This window comes from Oryzias latipes, chromosome 17, assembly GCF_002234675.1.
Source record: "Oryzias latipes chromosome 17, ASM223467v1".
Classification (NCBI taxonomy): domain Eukaryota; kingdom Metazoa; phylum Chordata; class Actinopteri; order Beloniformes; family Adrianichthyidae; genus Oryzias; species Oryzias latipes.
The window spans coordinates 27858187-27878822 of NC_019875.2; the positions used below are offsets into that span (position 1 = coordinate 27858187).

Below are 20636 nucleotides of genomic sequence, written 5' to 3' on the forward strand. Positions count from 1 at the left end.
TGTGGGCACGTTTTTCAGTAAGGAGCATTCCTGCTCTATTGTCTTTAACTTTGTTCTTTTCCTTAATCTCCACAGCCAAGCCAGTACTTTTCAAAACCCAGCTACACAACCTTGAAAGCGAGGCAGGACAGAGTGCTAGTTTTCGATGTGAGACCACAAAGCCAGGAGCCATTGTGGTCTGGAAGTGTGCTGACAGGATTTTGGCAACCAGTAGCAAGTATCAACTGAAGCAGGATGGAGCTGTAGTGGAACTTGTCATCCATAAACTGCAGAGTGCTGACTCAGGGGAATACTCGTGTGATACAGGCTACCAGAGGACGTCAGCTGTCCTCACAGTGAAGGGTAGGGTTTCATTTCTCCAGATTGTTCTTGTCTTGCATCCTCTGAAGCCCCATCTTCTTCTCTGCATCACTTACTGTGCACTTTCTGTACAAAGCCCATCACCTTTGATCCAAAACCTTTTTCTTGAACTCCCCTTTTGACTGCCTAACACTTCACTGTTTCAGAGGCACCTCTGCTTGTTCCCACACCTTGCCACTGAATTTGATCACCGGTCTCATCATTTGTCTCTTTTCCCTCCTCACAACAGTTAACACATCTTTTCTCTACACTTCCTCTAAATCTCATCACATTCTTAGTTCACAACTTCCAACACTTTCTGCTGTCCATGTTTTTTTTATTTGTCAAACAGAGGTGGAGGTTAGCATTCTGAAATTCTTGGAGAGCTGCGTTGTTCATGAAGGAGAAGACGTCTGCTTCCAGTGTCTGCTTTCTCACGAAGACACGCCTCCAGTCCAGTGGAAACTGCAGGATGTCCCTCTACAAAAGAATGAGATGAACTTGATTAAAGCGGAGGGGCGGCAGCACAGTCTTACACTTAGAGGTGTCACTACAGCAGACTCTGGAACCGTCACTTTCACGGTGGGAAACCACAACTCCACTGCCTCCCTGACAGTCAAAGGTAAGGGAGGCAGCAGGGATTTTAACAACGTCAAGATTTTTCTACTACATTTTCTTTTTCACCCATTCACCTTGCCTCTGGTGGTAGGCAGGCGCCTGTGTTTGGCAGCGGAGCCACCATCAGTGTGTGAATGTGTGTGTGACTGGGTGAATGGGTCTGTGACTGTAAAGCGCTTTGTCCTTGTAGGAAGAAAGGCGCTATACAAGTATACGCCATTTATTGTTTTTTTTGTGTTGGAGACCAATATCATCTTGATTGTGCCTTCTTTTTTATTTGAGCATAAAGAAAAACAATATCTTTCTTGCTGTTATAAGATCGAAGTCTATATTTTTGTTCTTTGGCAGAGCTGAATTTAACATTGCTGAGCCTCCATTTTGTCCCGCTTCGGTCCTAGATTGAAGGACCAGATTGTTTTCACGACTCTTCTTTCTTTCTGTGCCTTTGAGAAAACGTTTCGCCTCTGCCACATACTCAAAACCACACCAACATTTGCACGCACCTAGTACCCGGAGAGAATGAGTTCTTAAAATTCTTCACATTATTATGGGATGCCCTCAGGACCTACGGCTCGGCAGCTACTTTGTGGCAAATTGTGATATTTTGTGGTTTTCACATTTTTGTACTAAATGGGGAAAAGAAAATTTTTGTTCGAGTGGTCTTCATGAAAATTCACACACACCACCAGCTTACATCTACAGCCACTACCGAAGTACGTTGACCTTTGACTTCGGAAGAGGCCGCCGTTTTGATATTTCCTAAAGAACATTTCTTGTACCTTCTACAATGTAAAACTCCTTCTAGGGATATCAGCATAATTCGGAAGCTGCCTTTAGAAACAATGTTGTTTTTAAGGTTTTTAGATTGTAAATGGCGTCAGCGTGGCGAGCTTGTAAAAGTGGTGTTCATCTGTTGCTTCCATATTTTTTACCGGACTTTTGTGAAAATGTAATACATGAATCCCTGGCTCGAGTTGACTGAAAAAATATGACACACGACATGAACATATTAGAAATGTGTGCGTGGTTAAGAAAAATCGTCTGTTGCCAAGAAAATCCTAAAATTTACTTTTGCAGATTCTTCTAATAATTACATAGACTTGTTCATCAGCCTCAGATAACAAAACAATAAAACAGGGTTATTTTTAGAGATAAAACCAACAGAAAAATCGCCATTTTGGTGAAGGGCGTGTAGCAGCCAGCCAGTGAAGGTAGGTGGGGCAAGTAGCGCCTGCAGGCCATTCAGTGCCACGTGTGGCTTTAATTTTTAATTCTGATTCATGATAACGTTTCGTTTTTTACTGTAGTTAACGTCTTTGAGGTGTTTCTCTCTCCGACCTGACATTTCCGTTCTATCTTCAGTCTGATATCAGATTTGAGTTGTTTGTAGATGAATCATTTCCTCTTTGTTGACCTAATTTCCAAGAAAAAAGCCTTTCTTTAATGGTCCAGTAAATCAGAAGCATCTTGTGCTTTGATAATAGAGGACCTGTTGAAATACTTTTGCATTTATCAATTAGACTGTGTGTGAAGGCTGCGTTCACTCCTTCAGGTTCGGTTGTAACGTCATTCATCCTGTTACATTTCTGGCAGCGGCACCAGTTTCATTCAAGAAGGAGCTGGAAAATCAAGTGTCTGCAGAAGGTGGTGAGGCCTCATTGTCCTGTGAGACAACCAGCTCTGATTGCAAGGTGACCTGGCGGAGAAACTCCACAATACTCACCCACGGAAAGAAGTACACAATGCAGCAAAGAGACGCTACTCACATCCTGATCATACACAAGCTGGTAAAGGAGGATAGTGGTGAATATACATGTGTAACAGGAGACAAGAAAAGCACTGCAACTCTTACTGTAAAAGGTAAAACATCTACAATGTTTACTTCATCTTCTCTTATATTAGAGGTTTGAATTAGTCCTTGACTATTTGTCTTCATCCTTGTGCTTAATTGAGAGACTTTAGAAAATATATTTTATGTAAAATTTGGCTCTTTCATTCATCAGTTCAGTCTAGTGGCTGGTTTAGCAAATGAGGATACAATATGGGAAAACTCTGAAAGTATTTATAGTTGGCTTAACACTAGTGACAGGATAACTGTGAAAGATTTAGAAAACCCTAATCTCCAACCAAGCTTTAAAGAGAAAACAAGGAAAGCCAGCTACTTTTAAAAAATCTTTAGTGCATCAAACGAGGCCTTTTTTACAGTTGAAACAGTTTTTGGAACCCTTTTCATTCCTAATTCTTGTCTTTTGTATTTTTAATGTCATGGGAGTATTGTTGATCATTAAAAAAACAACCTTCTCTGAGTTTTCTGAGGTCTGATTCTCTGATTTACTCTCAGAGAAAGTCCGTATCGTCCGAGATCTCTGTGATGTGACCGTGTCCACCGGTCAGGACGCTTGCTTTGAGGTTGAGCTGTCACACATAGGCGTCACCAACTGGGAATGGTGGCTTGGAGACAACCTCCTACAGAACAATGATCTAAATCAAATGAGCAGCCAAGGCAGAGTGCACCGCCTGGTTCTGAAGATGGTAACCACAGATGAATCAGGGGATGTTGCCTTCGTAGTTGGAGAAGAGAAGAGTGTGGCTTGCCTTTTGGTGGAGGAAAAACCCAAAGGTAAATCAGACAGCATGGTCAATAGGTGTGTCAATCATCCAAACCATCTCCAAACATTGTCATTTCCATAGTTACATTGGTCTTCATCCTCTCAAACCTACATTTTATCTTTTGCTTCTTACTGCATGCACTTTAAAACACATGTAAACAATATGCTAAATTATTGAGGCTTCTGAGATTTGGTAAATATTCAAAATATCTTATTTTGATATTATTTAGAACTTTTTTTGAAGGAAATATTTAGTTTTTTATGAATGTATGTGTACATGGAGTGTACCAGTTGGGTCAAAATAGATCAGGAGTAAAGGGGGAAAAGACTGCATTGAAATGCTACATTTCCCACATTTGCAGTGTTGATACTCGAACAGCCGCAGAGCACTGTGGCATTAGAAGGAGAATCGGTCACCCTGGCCTGCTCCATTTCTGACCCCACCGGTTCAGTCACCTGGATCAGGAACAATGTGGCCATCCGAGCAGGTCTCAAGTATGACCTGAAGAAGAACGGGGCTTTCCACCAGCTTCATATCCACAATCTGGGTCTCGATGATTCAGGAACGTACACCTGTGACACTGGAGATGCTCGCTGTGACGTCACGTTGACTGTGGAAGGTAAAGAACAAGCTTTCTTTCCATATGGTCAACTCCAAGAAGTGGCTTTAATCACCAATTTTTTCTAGCGCGGTCATTGATTTTCTAAATTTTCCCCTAAATATTATCTATAATAATATCTATTATAACATCTGTAATAATACCTTTTAACCTGTTTCTTCAATTGATGGCACCAGACTTGCCATGGCAGAGTCACATGACAACCTCTTCATTTTAAACTTTCACCAGGTGCTCCTACGTTCTTCCAGAAAGAACTCAAGAACCAGGATGCCGTAGAGGGTGATGATATCACTTTGCACTGCGAGCTATCTAAACCAGGTGTACATGTTGAGTGGAGGAAGGGGGGTGTTGTCCTCCAGCCTGGTAAGAAGTATGAAATGAAGCAGGAAAAACGTGTTCAAAAGCTCTTTATACGAAACCTGGAGCCGGAAGACAGTGGCTACTACACTTGTGATGCAGGAAACCAGCTCACTACAGCTTCTTTAGCAGTGCAAGGTAGTTTCCTCCAAGTCCTGTTGTATGTGTTCATGATGGTGTCTGTGTGCAGCAGTGTCTTGTTTGTCAGATGAGTTGGAATAGTTTTACTGGGTTTTTATTTGGAGTCTCAGTGTATGCATCTGTGTGTTTTTCACTCAACAGTAAAAGAAGTCTTCATTGTTTCTGGTCTTAAGACCACCGATGTCTTCGTTGGGGAATGGGCAGTGTTCTCCTGCCAGCTCTCTGGTAGGGCACCCGGTAAGGTGCAGTGGTGGCTGGATGGTACGCTGCTGGAGAACGGCCCCAATGCTGAAATAGGGGAGGGGGAGGGCCACATCCACACACTGACCTTAAAGAACCTGGCCACAGATGATTCTGGCACTGTCGCCTTCAAAGCGGGCAGCTTAACCTCAGCAGCCAAGCTCTTAGTCAAAGGTATCATTTTTGGCACCATTTTGGTTTCCTTTCATCCTTCACATAAGACTGTTTTACCAGGATGCACATAGTTTGCTTTAAACATAAAATGGTAGTGTCATCACTGCAGTGACACAGTTGTAAATTTCTTTTAAAGACCATCAATGAATTTCACTGGTAACATTGATTATTTTCTGCAGGGTTATCTGAAATCTTTATTGATTAATTGGTATTTTACTATGCCATAATGCATGACAAACTTTGCTTTTCACTGTATTATTGTTGTTATTGTCTCATAACACCAACAATGGTTGTAAAATAATAGTAATTCAATGCTTGACACTTTGATCTAATCCCTATGTTGAACTGGGTGAAGCATCACATCAATTTTAATCTCAGTTTTGTATTAGTTTGACATTTAAGAGTACCTCCGTATCTCAGCAGCTCTCTGGATTGAAATCTAACATGTGTTCACACCATTGACTGTGGGTGAGAACTGGACTGAGTGCTTCTCATATTACCAGACAACTTGTAGCGTTTAAGTTCCATTATTCACTTCAGTAATTAAGTAAAGTATTGGCTTACCAAAAGACAGCATTTACATTTTTTAGTAATAATAAAAGCTCTATTTTTATTGTTTGTTTCTGTTTCACCTCAAAACAAAGAGCTGCTTAAGTCCTCAAAACGGTTTCACAAACGGTACTAATAGGTCAACAAAGATTCTCATTTGTTAAGGTGACGGCGACTTGAGTTGAGTCATGGCGCCTGGACTCCTTGCCTTTTTTTCTTGAAATGTTTCACCGCTTATGCATCAAAGACTGATACATTTACCTATACATTCTAGACACTTTCTAACCTCTTTATACCCTTCTATTTATAAACTGCAGATTGGCATGATTGCATTCTTGCACAATTGGATACTTGCACACTGTGACTGTTTCTCGCTTTTGCACAGCTGGTGTCTTCTGTTTGTCCAGAACTGTTTGAATCTTGGTAAATTTACAATTGTAATGACAGTTAATGATTCTGAGTCTGATAACTGGCTAAATGTTTCAAGAAGAGTCCAGATGCTGTGACTCAGCTTCAAGAAAGAAATATGAAGGCTAAATCACAGGAAGATTCTCACAACATTTTTTTAAGGGATTTGTTTGTTTGCTTTTAGAATCCAGCCTTTTTTTAAGTGTAAAACATAAGTGCAATACATTATTATAATTGTTATGTAGTTAACTGAGTAATCCTTCCTGTTTTAGATACTGGTGATAATCCAGATAATGATTAATGAGTGATTCCAGTGTGGGAGATTTCAGTGAAAACTCTTTGTGAGCATTTTGATGGTGTTGATGTGTGTGATTCGGGTTGGGTTTTCATCAGATTGGTCAAATGTTTTAGTGCTGCTCCACCCATCCATGCTGGCCAGATTGTACCAAATACTGACACTTCATTTACCCTCTGTGACCCTCTGCACAAAGCATTGCCCCTCACTCTCAAGCATTGAAGCTTCTAACTCTGCTACATGTAGCATGAGTTTTGCATTGGCATTCTGTCCATTTATCACACCTCCCCACCTCAATGGTCTAGATTTTTGTCTTGACCTTTTCCGTGACATTTACCATCGGACTTTTTAACCCCCGAAGCATTCCACTAATTAATCACATAGAACCTAAACTGGAAGATGGCAGTATGCCATATTTATGAATATTTCAATAAGCTCTTGGGGGTTATAAACTCTGTATGCCGTTTAATATGCTACAGTCTTATGGCCAATTCCTGACTTCCCCCTAAACCCAACCTCAGATCCAACAGTTGAAGTGGTGAGCAAGATGGAGGACCTTTGGGTGCTTGAAAACCTTCCAGCTGAGTTCATCTGTCAGTACTCACGGCCAGTCAAGGCTGAGTGGAGGAAAGATGGACAGCCTTTGCATCCTGATGGCCAAAGGGTGGTAGTGGAGCAGGACTGGAATGTGGCTCGCTTGTACATCAAGCATGTGTCCGCTGAGGACAGGGGTACATACTCCTGTGAAGCAGAGGGGACGTGCGTAGCTGCCTCACTTTATGTGGAAGGTGAGCCTCCCTCCACATGGGAAGAGCACCAAGCTGTAGGGAGTCTACTCTGCTATGTCATCCAATAGTTGACTGCTTTATTTATACTGATCTTTGGGTCATCGTCCTTGGTGACCATATCAAATGTTGCCTCTGTTGTTGACAAAAACCTTGCATGTGCCATTTGGGGGGGTATAGCCCTCTCTTGCTGTAACTTTCTTTGCCTTTTTCTTAACAGCCAAACCCATTACTATTGTTCAAGGCCTGGAAAATGTGGAAATATTTGATGGAGGTGAAGCCCTCTTTGAGTGTGGACTGTCTCGACCTGAAAACAAAGACTGCTGCTGGCTGCTGGATGGCAACCCAGTGAAGGAATCCCCTACCGCTGAGATTGTGACATTTGAGAGTGGCCGTCGCCATCTTCTCCTCTTGAAGGAAATGCGTGTGAAAGACAGTTGTACAGTGACATTTAAAGCCGGGACAGCTTCTACTTCTGCCAAACTCACCATTAAAGGTCAGAGAACCCAAATGAAATTAAATATTGACTCAGCGATTAGTGTAGAAAATCCTTTATTAACAACTTATAAAAAAGTAGGAAGCTTTTTATTCAAACTTTTTTTTGTGGATAAAACTCCTTATATGGCGTGAGACTAATTAGCAGATCAGTAAATGTTTTCTACCCACATATTTTAGGATTAACAAATAGGTTATACCTGGATGATAACGATGAACATTTTTTGTGTCTCATAAGCCTGGAAAGTGAACATTGTGAAGGGTTTGGAGGACAGAGTGGCTGCAGTTGGAGAGAAAGTGGAGTTCTCCATTCAGTTAGAGGAAGCCATTCCCGCAGCAGAAGTGGCCTGGTATGCGAATGGAGTGGAGCTCAAACCCGGCGACCTCTGGACAATGAGAGCTGATGGCAGTGTTTACCATCTTGTCCTGAGACAAGTACCCCTGTTGCCCCAGCAGGAAATTACATTTGCTGCTCGGGATGCTCTCTCTTTGGCCAAACTTACCATCATTAGTGAGTGAACTTTATAAATTATCAGAATCAGAATCCTTTAATATCATTGTACACAAGAAGGTTGTTACAACAAAATTTCTGGTGCTCTCCAGCTGCTTGAGTAGAAATAAAATAAAGTTATATACATGTTAGAATAAATAACAGAAAATATATGGAACAATGGGCATATACATTTTTACAACTTACATACATGTATTGAACGTAACTTTTATTGCACTTCCAGACTGTTAAATATTGCACATGATTGGTATACAGATGTTACTGTATTATTTTATTATTCTTTTATTACCGTATAATTATTTTACTCTTTAGTTTGCTTTCTTGTTATGTATTTTTAATATGCTGGTGCAAACTGATTTCTCCTTTTCTACTCATCAGCTGTTCCTGATCCTCCAGAAGACCCAGAGGTCCTCAGTAAAACTTCAGAGTCTGTCACCCTCTCTTGGTTCACTCCTCTTTATGATGGAGGAAGTCCAATTCTAGGCTACAGAGTGGAAATGCGGCTGGTGGACAGTGCACTTTGGCTCCCATGTCATTCCGAGCCGGTGTGCAACACGGAGTACGTAGTTGGGAATCTCACTTCAGGGAGTGGATACAGGTTTAGAGTGGCAGCAATCAACAGAGCAGGGACCGGAGAGCCTGTGGAGCTGCCACTGACTGTGCAGCTTGGTAAGCAATCCTTTAGTAACAGTGGCTAGTGGCGGAGTTACTCCCCCCAGTAACTCCGCCACTAGCAAAAAGCTTTGCCCCCCAGTTTTCCCCTCAATTTTTCAGTCAATTCAGTCGACTTTACTAGCAGCAAACTGTTCTAGATTCACAACCATCAAAGTAATTTCCAACTCAATGATGTATTTCTTTCCATTGCCTTTATTTTCAAAACAAAATATTGTTTTCTGTGTGATAGAAGTTTGGTGTTCAGTGAGTTAAAGAAAAAATATGTAATTTAGTGTAAAATGTTATGATTTTCTTACAGATGCATCAAAACAGTATCTATAATATTTCATCACTGCTTTACATTTTTTCTAGTCATTTTTAAAGGCATTTGACCCTTTTTTTATGAGGATAAAGTAGTATATTTAACCTAAACAGCTCAATGTCTATATGTCTATGTATTAGAGAGATATTAAAGCAGTATTTTATGTTATTGTCTAACAGTAACTGTACTTAATTATGAATTGGCTGCTTAACTTCTAAGGATGTAATAAGAATTGACCTTAACACTGTCATTTGTACAGCTACAAAACAGGAAGAAGTGCTAGTGCAACCCAATCTGCCTCCCGAAGCAGCAGAAGATGCAGATCTCCATGAGCTTTGGGAAGCATCAACAAAGAAACGGAGAATGAGTCGCGAACCAACTCTGGACTCAATTTCTGAACAGCCAGAGGAAGACGGTAAAAAAGGGCTAGCAAAAAAAGCAGAGACAGGGCTCGTATCATCTCAGAAAGTGGAGATAAAATCCTCCGTAAAGGAACAGACTGTTGTGACTAGGACGGCAGAATCCAAGCAGGCAAATAGCGTTGAGGAAGAGATTGTTTCTGGAGGTTCAACACTTGTGTCTTACCTCAAAAAAAGTAGCAAGACCGCTGTCGCAGAGGTCAGCGAAACAGAGACCTTAAGCACTGAGAAGTTCTTTGCTCATTTCCAAGTGGGAGAACAGAAAACCGTGCAGCAGACTGATGTAAAGTCAGTTGTAACTGAGCACATAGACGAGAAACTGATATCCACAGAAGGTGCGAGCCTTATGGATATCACAAAAGAAGATGAGCCCGAGCTTAAACACGCTGCCATTAAGATTCAAGCAGCTTTTAAAGGTTACAAGGCTCGTAAGGACATGCGCCCTGTCTTCAGAGAAGTCTTCAAAGATCAGACCATTGAACCAAACGGCACCATCCACCTTGACTGTGTGACAGAAGGCAAACCTGACAAGGTTCGCTGGTTAAAAGACGGAGAGCCAGTGATGGACGGCAAGCATCATCACGTTGACATATACAGTGATGGTACTTGTTCTCTAGTCATAACTGCTATCACCACCAAGGACACAGGAGTTTACACTTGTGAGGTCAGCAACAAGTTTGGAACAACTTCTCATAGCGCAAAGGTAACAGTGGGGACGGCAAGAGAATCATCAGGGCGCCGACCTTTGAGCGTCGGCTACAGTGCAGACAGTGAGCCAGAGAGCTCGTCTGGCAGTGAGATGGATGACTCCCTCAGGCAGGCAAGAAGACGCCTCCGGCGCCTCTTACGGACATGTCTTCCCCCGGATGTTGAGGAAGAACCGTTTGTCAGCGCAGATGAAGGAGACCTGCATCCCCCAGACCCCCACTCTTACCGCGAGGATGACAATTATATCTACATCCGCTTTGATTCACGGTCTGAGGCTGAAGTTGCTTCTAAGAGATTCCAGGAGATGTTCACCATCCATGGAGTCCCAATCGATACAGCTATCGTAGCAGCAGGGCTTCACAAAGTGGAGCTACGAATCAAAAAGATGGGGTACAACCAAGACGGCACACAGACCCCCACACAGGATCGACAGGCTCCTGCTTTCATGGCTGGAGCTACAGGTGAGAAAAAGAACCTTCAGGTTAACTACTAATAATTAATATCCTCAAGATCCTAAAATGCTTTTCCTATCAAACTGGCCAGCTGCCCCAGTCTTCCTGACAGAGCTGCGCAGTCAGGACGTTGCTGATGGCTATCCAGTCAGCTTTGACTGTGTGGTGATCGGAAAGCCCCCTCCCACTGTTCGTTGGTACAAGGATGGAAAACTGCTGGAGGAGAACGACCATTACATGATCAACGAGGACCAAGAGGGCTGCCATCAGCTTATCATCACCTCTGTGTTACCCACTGACATGGGTGTCTACCGCTGCACGGCCGAGAACAGCAGCGGCATTGCAGCCACTAAAGCCGAACTCAAGGTTGACAGTAAGTAACTACGTTTTGTGTTTGCTTTTTGTTTAAAAAATGCACTTTTTAAGAATTATGTGCTGTGTGATTGTTTAAAAAAAACATTTGTTTTTCTTTGGCTGGTAATTGACAGGTTCTATCCTAAATAATTGTCTGTTTTTGGGATCAAAAAGGAATTTTGAAGTCAGAGTTCTGTTTTTTTAGGCTGTTGTGAGGCTTTTCCTGAAACACAGAACAAGCTTTCTTTACTTTCTTGTAACAAATGCCGTGTGTCCAAAATATTTATCCCCTAAAACCTGCTTAAAACCTAAATATGCATATTAAAACTTAACATTCACATATCTCTCTAATTACCAAAAAAATACAAGTTTCCCCCCAAATTTTTTAACTCAACAATAACTACAATTCCTAGAGCCCCCACCCCTTCAGATTTGTAATCAATTAAAAAACCCATATAAAATAGCATTTCTGAGCATTTCTTTATTTAAATTGTCGTGAATCAGGAACAGATGAAATGATACCGTTTGAAAAAGATTGTATTTGTGCTGAAGTTAAAGTTAAAGTCCCACTATCTGTCAAACACCTAGGTGTGCGAAATTTGTTCTCCGCATTTGACCCATCCCCTGAGGGAGCGGTGAGCTGCAGACACAGCCGCGCTCGAGAACCATTTGGTGGCTTAACCCCCCAATACAACCCCTTAATGCTGAGTGTCAAGCAGGGAGACATAGGGTCCCATTTTTAAAGTCTTTGGTATGACTCGACCTTCCAGTTACAGGGCGGACACCTTAACCACAAGGCCAGTGTACAGTTTTGCCCTGGGCGGCCAAAACTGTACGGCTGCATAGCTCCGATTTTGCTCACCATTTTTGTTGCATCGGTACTGTTAGGGTTATGAAGGCCTGTAAGACAACATGTAAACTGATGGATGATGGGAAGGGGGCGGGCTAACTCCTTACCAACAGTCCCGCCCACAACTCAGAGATGAATTTCTAATTAACTCCTGCTACTCCACTGCTACTGCTCTGCAAAAACTATGTCCTAGAAAACAGCACAGGATTTTGGAATGAAATAATATAAATAAGGCATGGTAATATAAATAAAGTTTAGTCTAAATTACAAAAGGGGTTTATTCAAATATACACCTTCCCATTTTGTAACAGTAAAATCTGCCCAACACAAGAGGCCTTCAGCCTTCATCTGTTTGCTCAGCTGTTGGACACAAGTAAAAAAAAAACTGGCATAATCATAATTAAAAGACCACTTTAAAAATAGATTAAAAGATGATTTGTGTCGGACTTTAACGGTGTGCACCCTTCCTCTCCAACCAGTGTCTTGCAGCTCAGATTATGACACTGCGGTTGATGCTACCGAGACTTCCTCCTATGTCAGTGCCAAAGGTTATGCGTCCAGGTGAATACAAAACAAATTTATAAACATTTAAAGCTGTTATGTTTAGCCGTTGACTGATGATAACACACATTCACTTCCATACTGCTCTGTCTTTTGTCTTTAGCAGGGAAACAGAGACTTTTGAGTCTGTAGCTGAAGACGATCAGCTGCCTCAGGTCCTAGATGAGCTTCATGATGTTCACGTCTGTCCAGGTTCACCTATAGCAAAGATGCAACTTAGAGTGAAAGGTAGATTTTAAAAAATACATGTGATGTTACTATTTTCAGTAATATCAGGAAGAAATGTAATAAATTAATTTTATTTTTAGGCTTTCCCAAACCCAGAGTGTACTGGTTTAAAGATGGACAACCAGTTCACGCATCGAGCAGGATTCAGCTCTCAGTAGAGAGGGACGTCCACAGTATCGAAATCATGGAGGTGAAGAGAGAAGACATGGGCGAGTACTCTGCTTACATCAGCAACGTAGCCGGATCTGCCTACTCTTCTGCCCGACTGATCGTGCTGAGTATGTTTGACGGTGAAATAAAACAGAAAACGGATGATCTTTCAGTAAAATCCTTCTTAGATGAAGATGAGATTGTGTCTGATTTAGTAAACATTTTATTTTTGTCACAGGTCCAGGGGAGATTATGCCAAAAGACAAAAAAGGTAATCTTGTAATTATTTTTGTTCATCTTAAACTAGAACAGTGGTACTCTGTACTCGAAAATGGGACTTACTTTTTATGTGTTGGGTTATTTTTGCTCAGACTCTAAGGAGCCCCTGGTGCCGCCCCGCTTTCTGGAGAGGTTCTGCAACAGAAAAGTAAAACAAGGAGCGAGCATCACTCTGTCTGTCAAAGTAGAAGGTTTGTCCAAATCCTTTTTTCTAAAGGCCGTGTCACAAAGCTACTACACATGTATTCCACACAGGAAAATTGGTCAAATGTGAATATTCGTGAAAAATAAATTGTGGTCATTAGGTGAAATCTTCACAGATGAATCACAAATGAACTACATGAACCATGCAAAGAAAATGTAAATCGACATAGAACATGAACCGTGCGTGATTATTGTGCTGCTAATTTGCAATTCATTAGGGATTTGTGCGTCAATTAATTTCAAGTAATTTTGTCAAGTAATTTTGACATATTGACTGTGTGACACGACCTTACGATCAGAAAAACACCACATTCATATCAACTCTTTAATTACCAAATGCAATTTCCTTGAACACCTTTTTTTTCTTTTCTTAGGGTCTCCTACACCGATGGTCTCCTGGTTAAAGGAAAAGTCGGAGGAGGATGTCTTGTGGATCAAGCCTGAGACGCCTAGATACAAAATAGCAAGTTCTGGGCGCCAGCACAGCCTGATCCTGATGGACGTAGAGTCTGAGCACAGCGCCATCTACACCTGTATTGCTACAAACAGAGCTGGACAGTGCGTCTGCACGGCTCATCTGCAGGTGGATGACAGTAAGTAAAATAATGCATTCAAACTATGGTGCTCTGAAATGAAATAGTGAAGCATCATACAGAGGCACAGAGTAAAAATGGCCTCTGGTGCTTGCAATTGGATTATAATGATTTGATCTTTGTCTCTTCTGCTGCTTCCAGCACCACAACCAAAGAAGGAAACAATGCCTTCAAGGTAAATTTCAAATCAAATGCCATCGAAGGTACATATACTTCAAATACAAGCACACAAGGCCTCAGTCACAACTGTCCTAACGGGTAAAAACAGGCTGTACGGGGCACGAAGGTGGCCCACACAAAATATCAAAGTTGTAGACCACTCAGTGAACCTGTGAAGCAAAAATGTTCATGCATATGTTTTTCCACGAGTATGTTGTGGGCGACAGGTTGTAGTGAACAATCAAACAACACGTTAAGGGTAAGTAAGAGGGAAGTAGGTAGGGCAAAGTTATGTTGTACGGATTTTTGTTTTTTTCCAGCCCCCTGACTGAATTTAGGAAACTAAGCAATCAGAGTGAAGTTTGTGTCCTACAGGGAATTCACGTGCACACCCTGTGCGTGCAGCATTTGTGTCAGTGCCAGCGCTCACACCTTAGTAATGATAACCCTTGTGCTATCCTAGGCACATTAACATTGGGAGTTGGGTCATCTAGACCCACTAGACAGTGCTCTGAACCTTTTTTCTTCAATGATTTGTGATCTTCACTGGTGTCCATGGATTACATGGAATCCACCTTTATCCACCTTTGTCATGGTAGGGAGAACACGTCAATGTAAGGGTGGGGTCATCTAAGATAGCACAAGGGTTAAAAGTGTGGTGCAAGCACCCTATACAACAGTATCGTATGTTATTTTTAATTTTGATTGGAATTTGATTTGAAATGGTTTATTTCAAGCAATCAAATAAGAATAGCGGACAAAAACAATACAATTATCAGTTATCCATTCATGCAATGACGGGATAATTAGACATAAAATTAAACATTGCTTGAAAGGGAGTGAACGAAGCAAACTTATATAATCCCACCCCTGTTCTACCATAACCATTTTATTATGTGATTTATCATTATCCGGTTCATAACTTTTATCAGACAGAATTAAGAATCCTTAAGTATCAATAAATCACATGACAAAGATAGATAGATAGATAGATAGATAGATAGATAGATAGATAGATAGATAGATAGATAGATAGATAGATAGATAGATAGATAGATAGATAGATAGATAGATAGATAGATAGATAGATAGATAGATAGATAGATAGATAGATAGATAGATAGATAGATAGATAGATATGCCTACAGTACATTACATAAATATGCAAGTAGAGCCAAACAACATAAAACATTTTTTATTTTTCCTTAGTTCTCTTGGGATCACAGTGATTCCTCCAGGAGGGGAGACTAGCAGAGGAACAGGCAAGTGTTTGCTATGAAATCTTTTTTTCTATGTTGTCAATATAGTTTTTGTGTGAAAAAAACTGCATTTGCAGAAATGTATTGTAGTATTTGAAGTGTTCTGTCTTCTCCATGTACACCTGAAGAGGGTAAAATACCTTACCTTGGTGAAGTAGGCACTGAGGAATTCCTCATGAAACTCACATCTCAGATCACTGAAATGGTTTCAGCGAAATTCACACAAGGTAAGAATCCTGCCGCCGACCCCTTTAGCAAGGCTATAAAAATTTATACTTACATTTTAAAATCGAGGTTTGAGAAATGTTAGCACAGGCAGACAAGGACCTGGTTTAAAGTAGTAATAGCTCTATCAACTGATAACAAAAAAAAGCAAAACTGACATTTGTTTTGATATATTAAATCTTTATATTCTTTCAGTTTCTAATTTCCTTCTAAATCTGAAACCGTTTTAGCTTGAAGTGGAAACATTATTTTCCTTTTAAAATACAGATTTTAAGTTTTCTGTGTTTGCATGTGCATTATTGATGATTCTGACTCACTGTCTCTATGCTGGAATAAATATCTGTTTGTTGCATTGCTATAACTTTTTTTTACATCAATCTGTTGATGCAAAAAAAAAAAAAGCTAAAATATTGAAAATAATCCTTAAATGCTGTTTTGCTTAAATTCCACCAGGTTTGGTTGATTTTAATTATCTGTTAATTGTAAAAATTGTTTTCATGTTCAAAAATGACAATAAACAGTTCCATGCTGTTTTTTTTTTTTTTTTGGTTTCTTTAAATTGACATTTTGTTGATTTCTAAATGAAACCAAACCAGTCTGGGTTTGTTTGTTTTATAATTTCCTGCTATGTTTCTGCTTCTGCATGCTTTATATTTTATTAACATTATTTGAAACTTGTCTTTTTGTTTTACAGACATAAACTTTAACAATTTCCATTATTAATCAATCCACCAAATCAATTCTCATTCAACCATTAATTTGTTATTCAGACAGTTTACAGAATCAGGAAGTCCTCCAGTGGATGAAATCTTGGCCCAAAAATTCCAGTATGTATACAAAATGCAACAGCATCACCGTTATGGTCTTTCTTTCCCTCTAAGACATTTATAAATTTAGTCCATGAAGACTTTTTGCAGTGCAGGTACACGATGGAGTTTTAGGGCCATGGTGAGAAAAAAAATTCTGGAGGATAATTGTTATTGTTTTTGTTCGACACTTACAGGAAAAAAAGTTGATATGTTGAGAATAAAGTCAAAATGTCTACAATAAAGTCAAGATGTCAAGAATAAAGTCGAAATAAAGTTTTGAGAAAAAAGTCCTAAATGTGCGAGTTTTTTTCTCGTGTATTTACGACTTAAAATCTCGTAATTTTACTTTCTTTTCTTTTTTTTTGGCGGCCCTAAAACTCTGTCATATTGGTAAAAAGTTATTTTATGTCTACAGTTTTTTCTTAAACAACTTGCTTTTGTTCTTTTTGCAGTGCCATATTGTGTGTTTCTGTGTCATTTCAAAGGTTTAAATGTGTTTTAATGCTGCTTCACAGCTGAAATACATGCTCACTAGAGGAACATGTATGTAAAGAGTTTATAAAATCAAGCACCACCTGTACTTGCATGACGCCACTAACAAATACGTAAGATTAAGTTTTGGATATGGAAGATTTTCATGTTACACTTTACATCTCTAAAGATTTTTAGACTTTTGAGCAATTCATAAACTAAAAAGGAAATAGTTCCGTCAGTTCCTGAACAAAAACCCAAACTGATTATAATCTAGGAAGTAACTGTTAGAAATGCTTATTACGGTAAGCGATTGATCGGATTTCAATCAAGTTTAAGCAAAAAGATTAAAGTTGATGACCGATGTGACTGATGTGCTTTTAATGAGTAGCAATGAAACACTAGATGAGCTTCTTTTTTGTTTTGTTTTTGCCGTTTTTGCTGCTCCAGCATCCTTACGCGTGCCAGGTTGTGACAGTGATGACGAGACAAAAACCCCTTCGCCGTCTCCTCACCACGGCAGATCCAGACCCCCCTCCCTCATCGCAGACTCCTCCTCAGAGTCGGATGAAGGAGATGCCCGAGGAGAGGTATAATCAACTATTTGCTTTCTAAATTGCAAAAATGGTGCTAAATAAATATAGATTTTGTTTCTTTTCCATCTCAGTCTTACATTTGGATTGATAATGAAAATATTCTTTTAGATGTTTGACATCTATGTAGCAACAGCGGACTACACGCCGACTCTGGCCAGCAAAGACTCCATCTCCCTGAAGGAGGGACAGTATGTGGAAGTTCTGGATTCGGCTCATCCGCTGAAGTGGTTAGTTCGTACCAAGCCCACAAAAACAACCCCATCCCGCCAAGGCTGGGTCTCACCCGCTTACCTGGACAAAAAACTCAAGGTATAAAGCTTGCAGCGTCTGTGTGCTGCAAACATTTCAATCTTTTGTGAAACTTTTGTTAAAAATGCGTTTGTGCAGCTTTCTGCTGACTCGGGTGACCTTCCGGAAACCAGCACAGAGGAGGTCTCTGAGGGGGAATACAAGAGAAAGCTGTTGTAAGAGAAGCTCATTTTTAAGGCTATTTACACAAACAAAAGACGCACTGTTACCAACTCTTTTTGTTTCTCCAGCCAACTGATTCAAGATTTGATAAACGGAGAATCAGAATTTGTCAGGGAGGTGGATTTCTTTACGTCCCACCACCAGAAGCACGCCGACTCCCCCGATGCCGGTCGTGACATTTCCAGCCAGAAGGAAACCATTTTCAGGAACATTGAAGATATCAAGACCTTCCACAGCAAGTAAGCTCACTGGTCACCTCACTTATTTGGGTCTTCTGTCTGAAGAGCAGAGTGAAAAACTCTGAGATTGATGGGATCCGATACGGTTTTTGACTGAACCAGCTCCCTCCTGTGCTTGTTTGTAGGACATTCTTTCCAAAGTTGAGTGACTGTGAAACTGATGATGATGTAGCAATGTGTTTCCTGAAGAACAAAGAAGGCTTTGAGAGGTATCTCCAGTATCTCGTAGGTCAGAGCCAGGCTGAATCTGCTGTCAGCGACAAGACTGTGCACCGTTTCTTTAAGGTACCACCGCAAAAGTACAAATGCAATTCAATACCGCAATTATTCCTTTTTTCTTCTAGTGCCTTTTTTATGCATGACATTTATTTACTTGAGACATATTTGTTGAACATTAATTATTCAATTTGTCAATGCCCAAACAATAAGTTATTTTCAGAAGGTAATACATTTGATTTTTAGTTTGAAGTTGTTTGCAATACTTTAAAGCAAACATGTTTTTCTTTTGACAGACTTTTAAAAAACATATTTGCAAAGGAGAAACTAGAGGAAAATTATTTGCTTTAAGCTTTGATAGAGAGGCAGGAATAAACAGGAAGTTTCTTTTCTCGCTGCTCCTTTCCAGAAGAAGTGTGGACTTATATTCTATTGAAAAGTATTCATGTTTTGTGGAACTCTTCTTCTAATCTAAGTAATAAGTATACTGAACAGAACAGAACAATACCTGACACTGAATTGAGTAGTTCTCTGGCAGTCCAGCTGTTTTCATTCTTGGAATGACCTTTTTTCCAGGACTACACAGACAAAGAGCAGGCCAGTGCCGACCCTGCAGGTCCCCCAGTGCGAAGCATCAACTCCTATCTCAAGCAACCCCTTGAGAGGATTCAGAAGTACAAGGGCATTCTCAAGGTGACGATTTCCCACATGGATCTTTTCTTTACATGCATTCAATTTAGCAAATGTTGACATTTCTGCTCCATCATCTCCAGGATTTTATCCGGAACAAGGCGAGAAATGGCCAGAACTGCTGCCTGCTGGAGGAAGCGTACGCTATGGTGTCTGCACTCCCTCAGCGCTCTGACAACACCCACCACGTCTCCCTGATTGAGAACTATCCGGCTACCCTGGAAGTTCTCGGAGAACCAATAAGACAGGTGTTGTTTATGCTCAAAGTCTTGCTGTTGGAGTTCTCTGGGAATTCATTCTGTCCTGCAGCCGTCACTGACTGCGAGAACCGTCATGTGACGTTTTCTCAATTCTTCTTTATTACTGCGTCTTTAAGCAAAAATGCAGTCATGTATTCAAAACCAAAATGAGCGTAGTACCTGGGGAAAATTACTTATAGGGATAGTCAATGATCCACCCACCCCTCCCCCAAAATAAATAAAACAACACAGGGGGGGGCATGGTCAAAATCTATTAAGGTGCTCAAAAAAATCCATGAATTAAACCAAAACACATGTGTCGTGATATTCAGAGGAAGATTTCAAATTATTGAAATTATTAAAATTATTTTGGCTAGTTTCATATTTTCACACGATATTGGAAAAGAAAAGATTTTTTTCAACTGATGTTTACAAAATCTCACACACACCACTGACTTAAGTTTACAACCACAACTAAAGTTTGCTTGACCTTTGACAACAGGAACAGGCCACAATCTTGAATTTTCCCCCTCCCAAATAAAATCCCCTTTTGCGCCATCTGCAAATTGAAACTCCTCCTGGAGCTGTTGATCCATTGCCTTCTTACCCCTCGAGCATCAACAAGCTACTCTGGAAAAGTTGTTGGTTTGTTGATTTTTTTTTTTTTTACCATATTTTCAGAAATTTTATTATACAAACTTAACCACATGAAAACCCTCACAATAACCCTCCCACAACATCCCAAAACTCCCTTACAAACAACACAATATAGAGGATTAAAAAAACAATAAAAATACATAAATAAATAATAATAATACATAAAAAGAATAAAATAAAAAGTGTACAACTATGACAGAAATTTTCTGAATTTTTTTCTCTATTTTTCCTGTGAAAGAACAAGTATATGTGCATATTCAAACACTTATAGAGACATACAGACACACACACTTATGTACGAACACATCTTCATACTTAAAGTTATTGGGCTAAAACCTATGAAAAGGTTTCATTTTAACCCTTTTGCTATCTTAGATGACCCCACCCTTACATAGATGTGTTCTCCCTACCATGACAAAGGTGGATAAAGGTGGAAAGATTTCATGTAATCCATGGACACCAGTGAAGATCACAAGTCATTGAAGAAAAAAGGTTCAGAGTACTGTCTAGTGGGTCTAGATGACCCAACTCCCAATGTTAAAGTGCCTAGGATAGCACAAGGGATAAAGAAGCGAATCAAAAAAGGAGGCCGATCCTCAAAGTTTTATGAGAAACGGTGGAAACAATAGAGTTTTTACACTAGAAAAGTGAAAGACTAAACAGGTTTAACTGATTAAAACAGCTGGAACT

General features: G+C 40.2%; 1 protein-coding gene across 15 annotated transcripts in view; it reads left to right on the top strand.

The window, feature by feature from the left end:
- The window catches only part of obscn (obscurin, cytoskeletal calmodulin and titin-interacting RhoGEF), a 70661-nt gene that overhangs the window by 43740 nt on the left and 6285 nt on the right, over positions 1-20636 (top strand). For 8 of the 15 annotated variants that reach the window (XM_023964965.1, XM_023964969.1, XM_023964971.1 and 5 more), the window contains 30 exons: positions 76-342; positions 692-961; positions 2551-2817; positions 3299-3577; positions 3929-4186; positions 4415-4681; positions 4826-5098; positions 6872-7138; positions 7356-7631; positions 7869-8141; positions 8520-8810; positions 9377-10705; positions 10788-11069; positions 12380-12461; positions 12565-12689; positions 12770-12967; positions 13078-13110; positions 13211-13309; positions 13697-13915; positions 14057-14090; positions 15284-15336; positions 15462-15560; positions 16329-16385; positions 17289-17428; positions 17543-17743; positions 17822-17898; positions 17974-18144; positions 18270-18429; positions 18937-19053; positions 19134-19298. In XM_023964965.1, coding sequence (XP_023820733.1) covers positions 76-342; positions 692-961; positions 2551-2817; positions 3299-3577; positions 3929-4186; positions 4415-4681; positions 4826-5098; positions 6872-7138; positions 7356-7631; positions 7869-8141; positions 8520-8810; positions 9377-10705; positions 10788-11069; positions 12380-12461; positions 12565-12689; positions 12770-12967; positions 13078-13110; positions 13211-13309; positions 13697-13915; positions 14057-14090; positions 15284-15336; positions 15462-15560; positions 16329-16385; positions 17289-17428; positions 17543-17743; positions 17822-17898; positions 17974-18144; positions 18270-18429; positions 18937-19053; positions 19134-19298 — 6629 coding nt within the window. The remainder of the gene's footprint in view (positions 1-75; positions 343-691; positions 962-2550; positions 2818-3298; positions 3578-3928; positions 4187-4414; positions 4682-4825; positions 5099-6871; positions 7139-7355; positions 7632-7868; positions 8142-8519; positions 8811-9376; positions 10706-10787; positions 11070-12379; positions 12462-12564; positions 12690-12769; positions 12968-13077; positions 13111-13210; positions 13310-13696; positions 13916-14056; positions 14091-15283; positions 15337-15461; positions 15561-16328; positions 16386-17288; positions 17429-17542; positions 17744-17821; positions 17899-17973; positions 18145-18269; positions 18430-18936; positions 19054-19133; positions 19299-20636) is intronic. The other 7 variants (XM_023964977.1, XM_023964978.1, XM_023964979.1 and 4 more) reach the window with 5 other exon arrangements.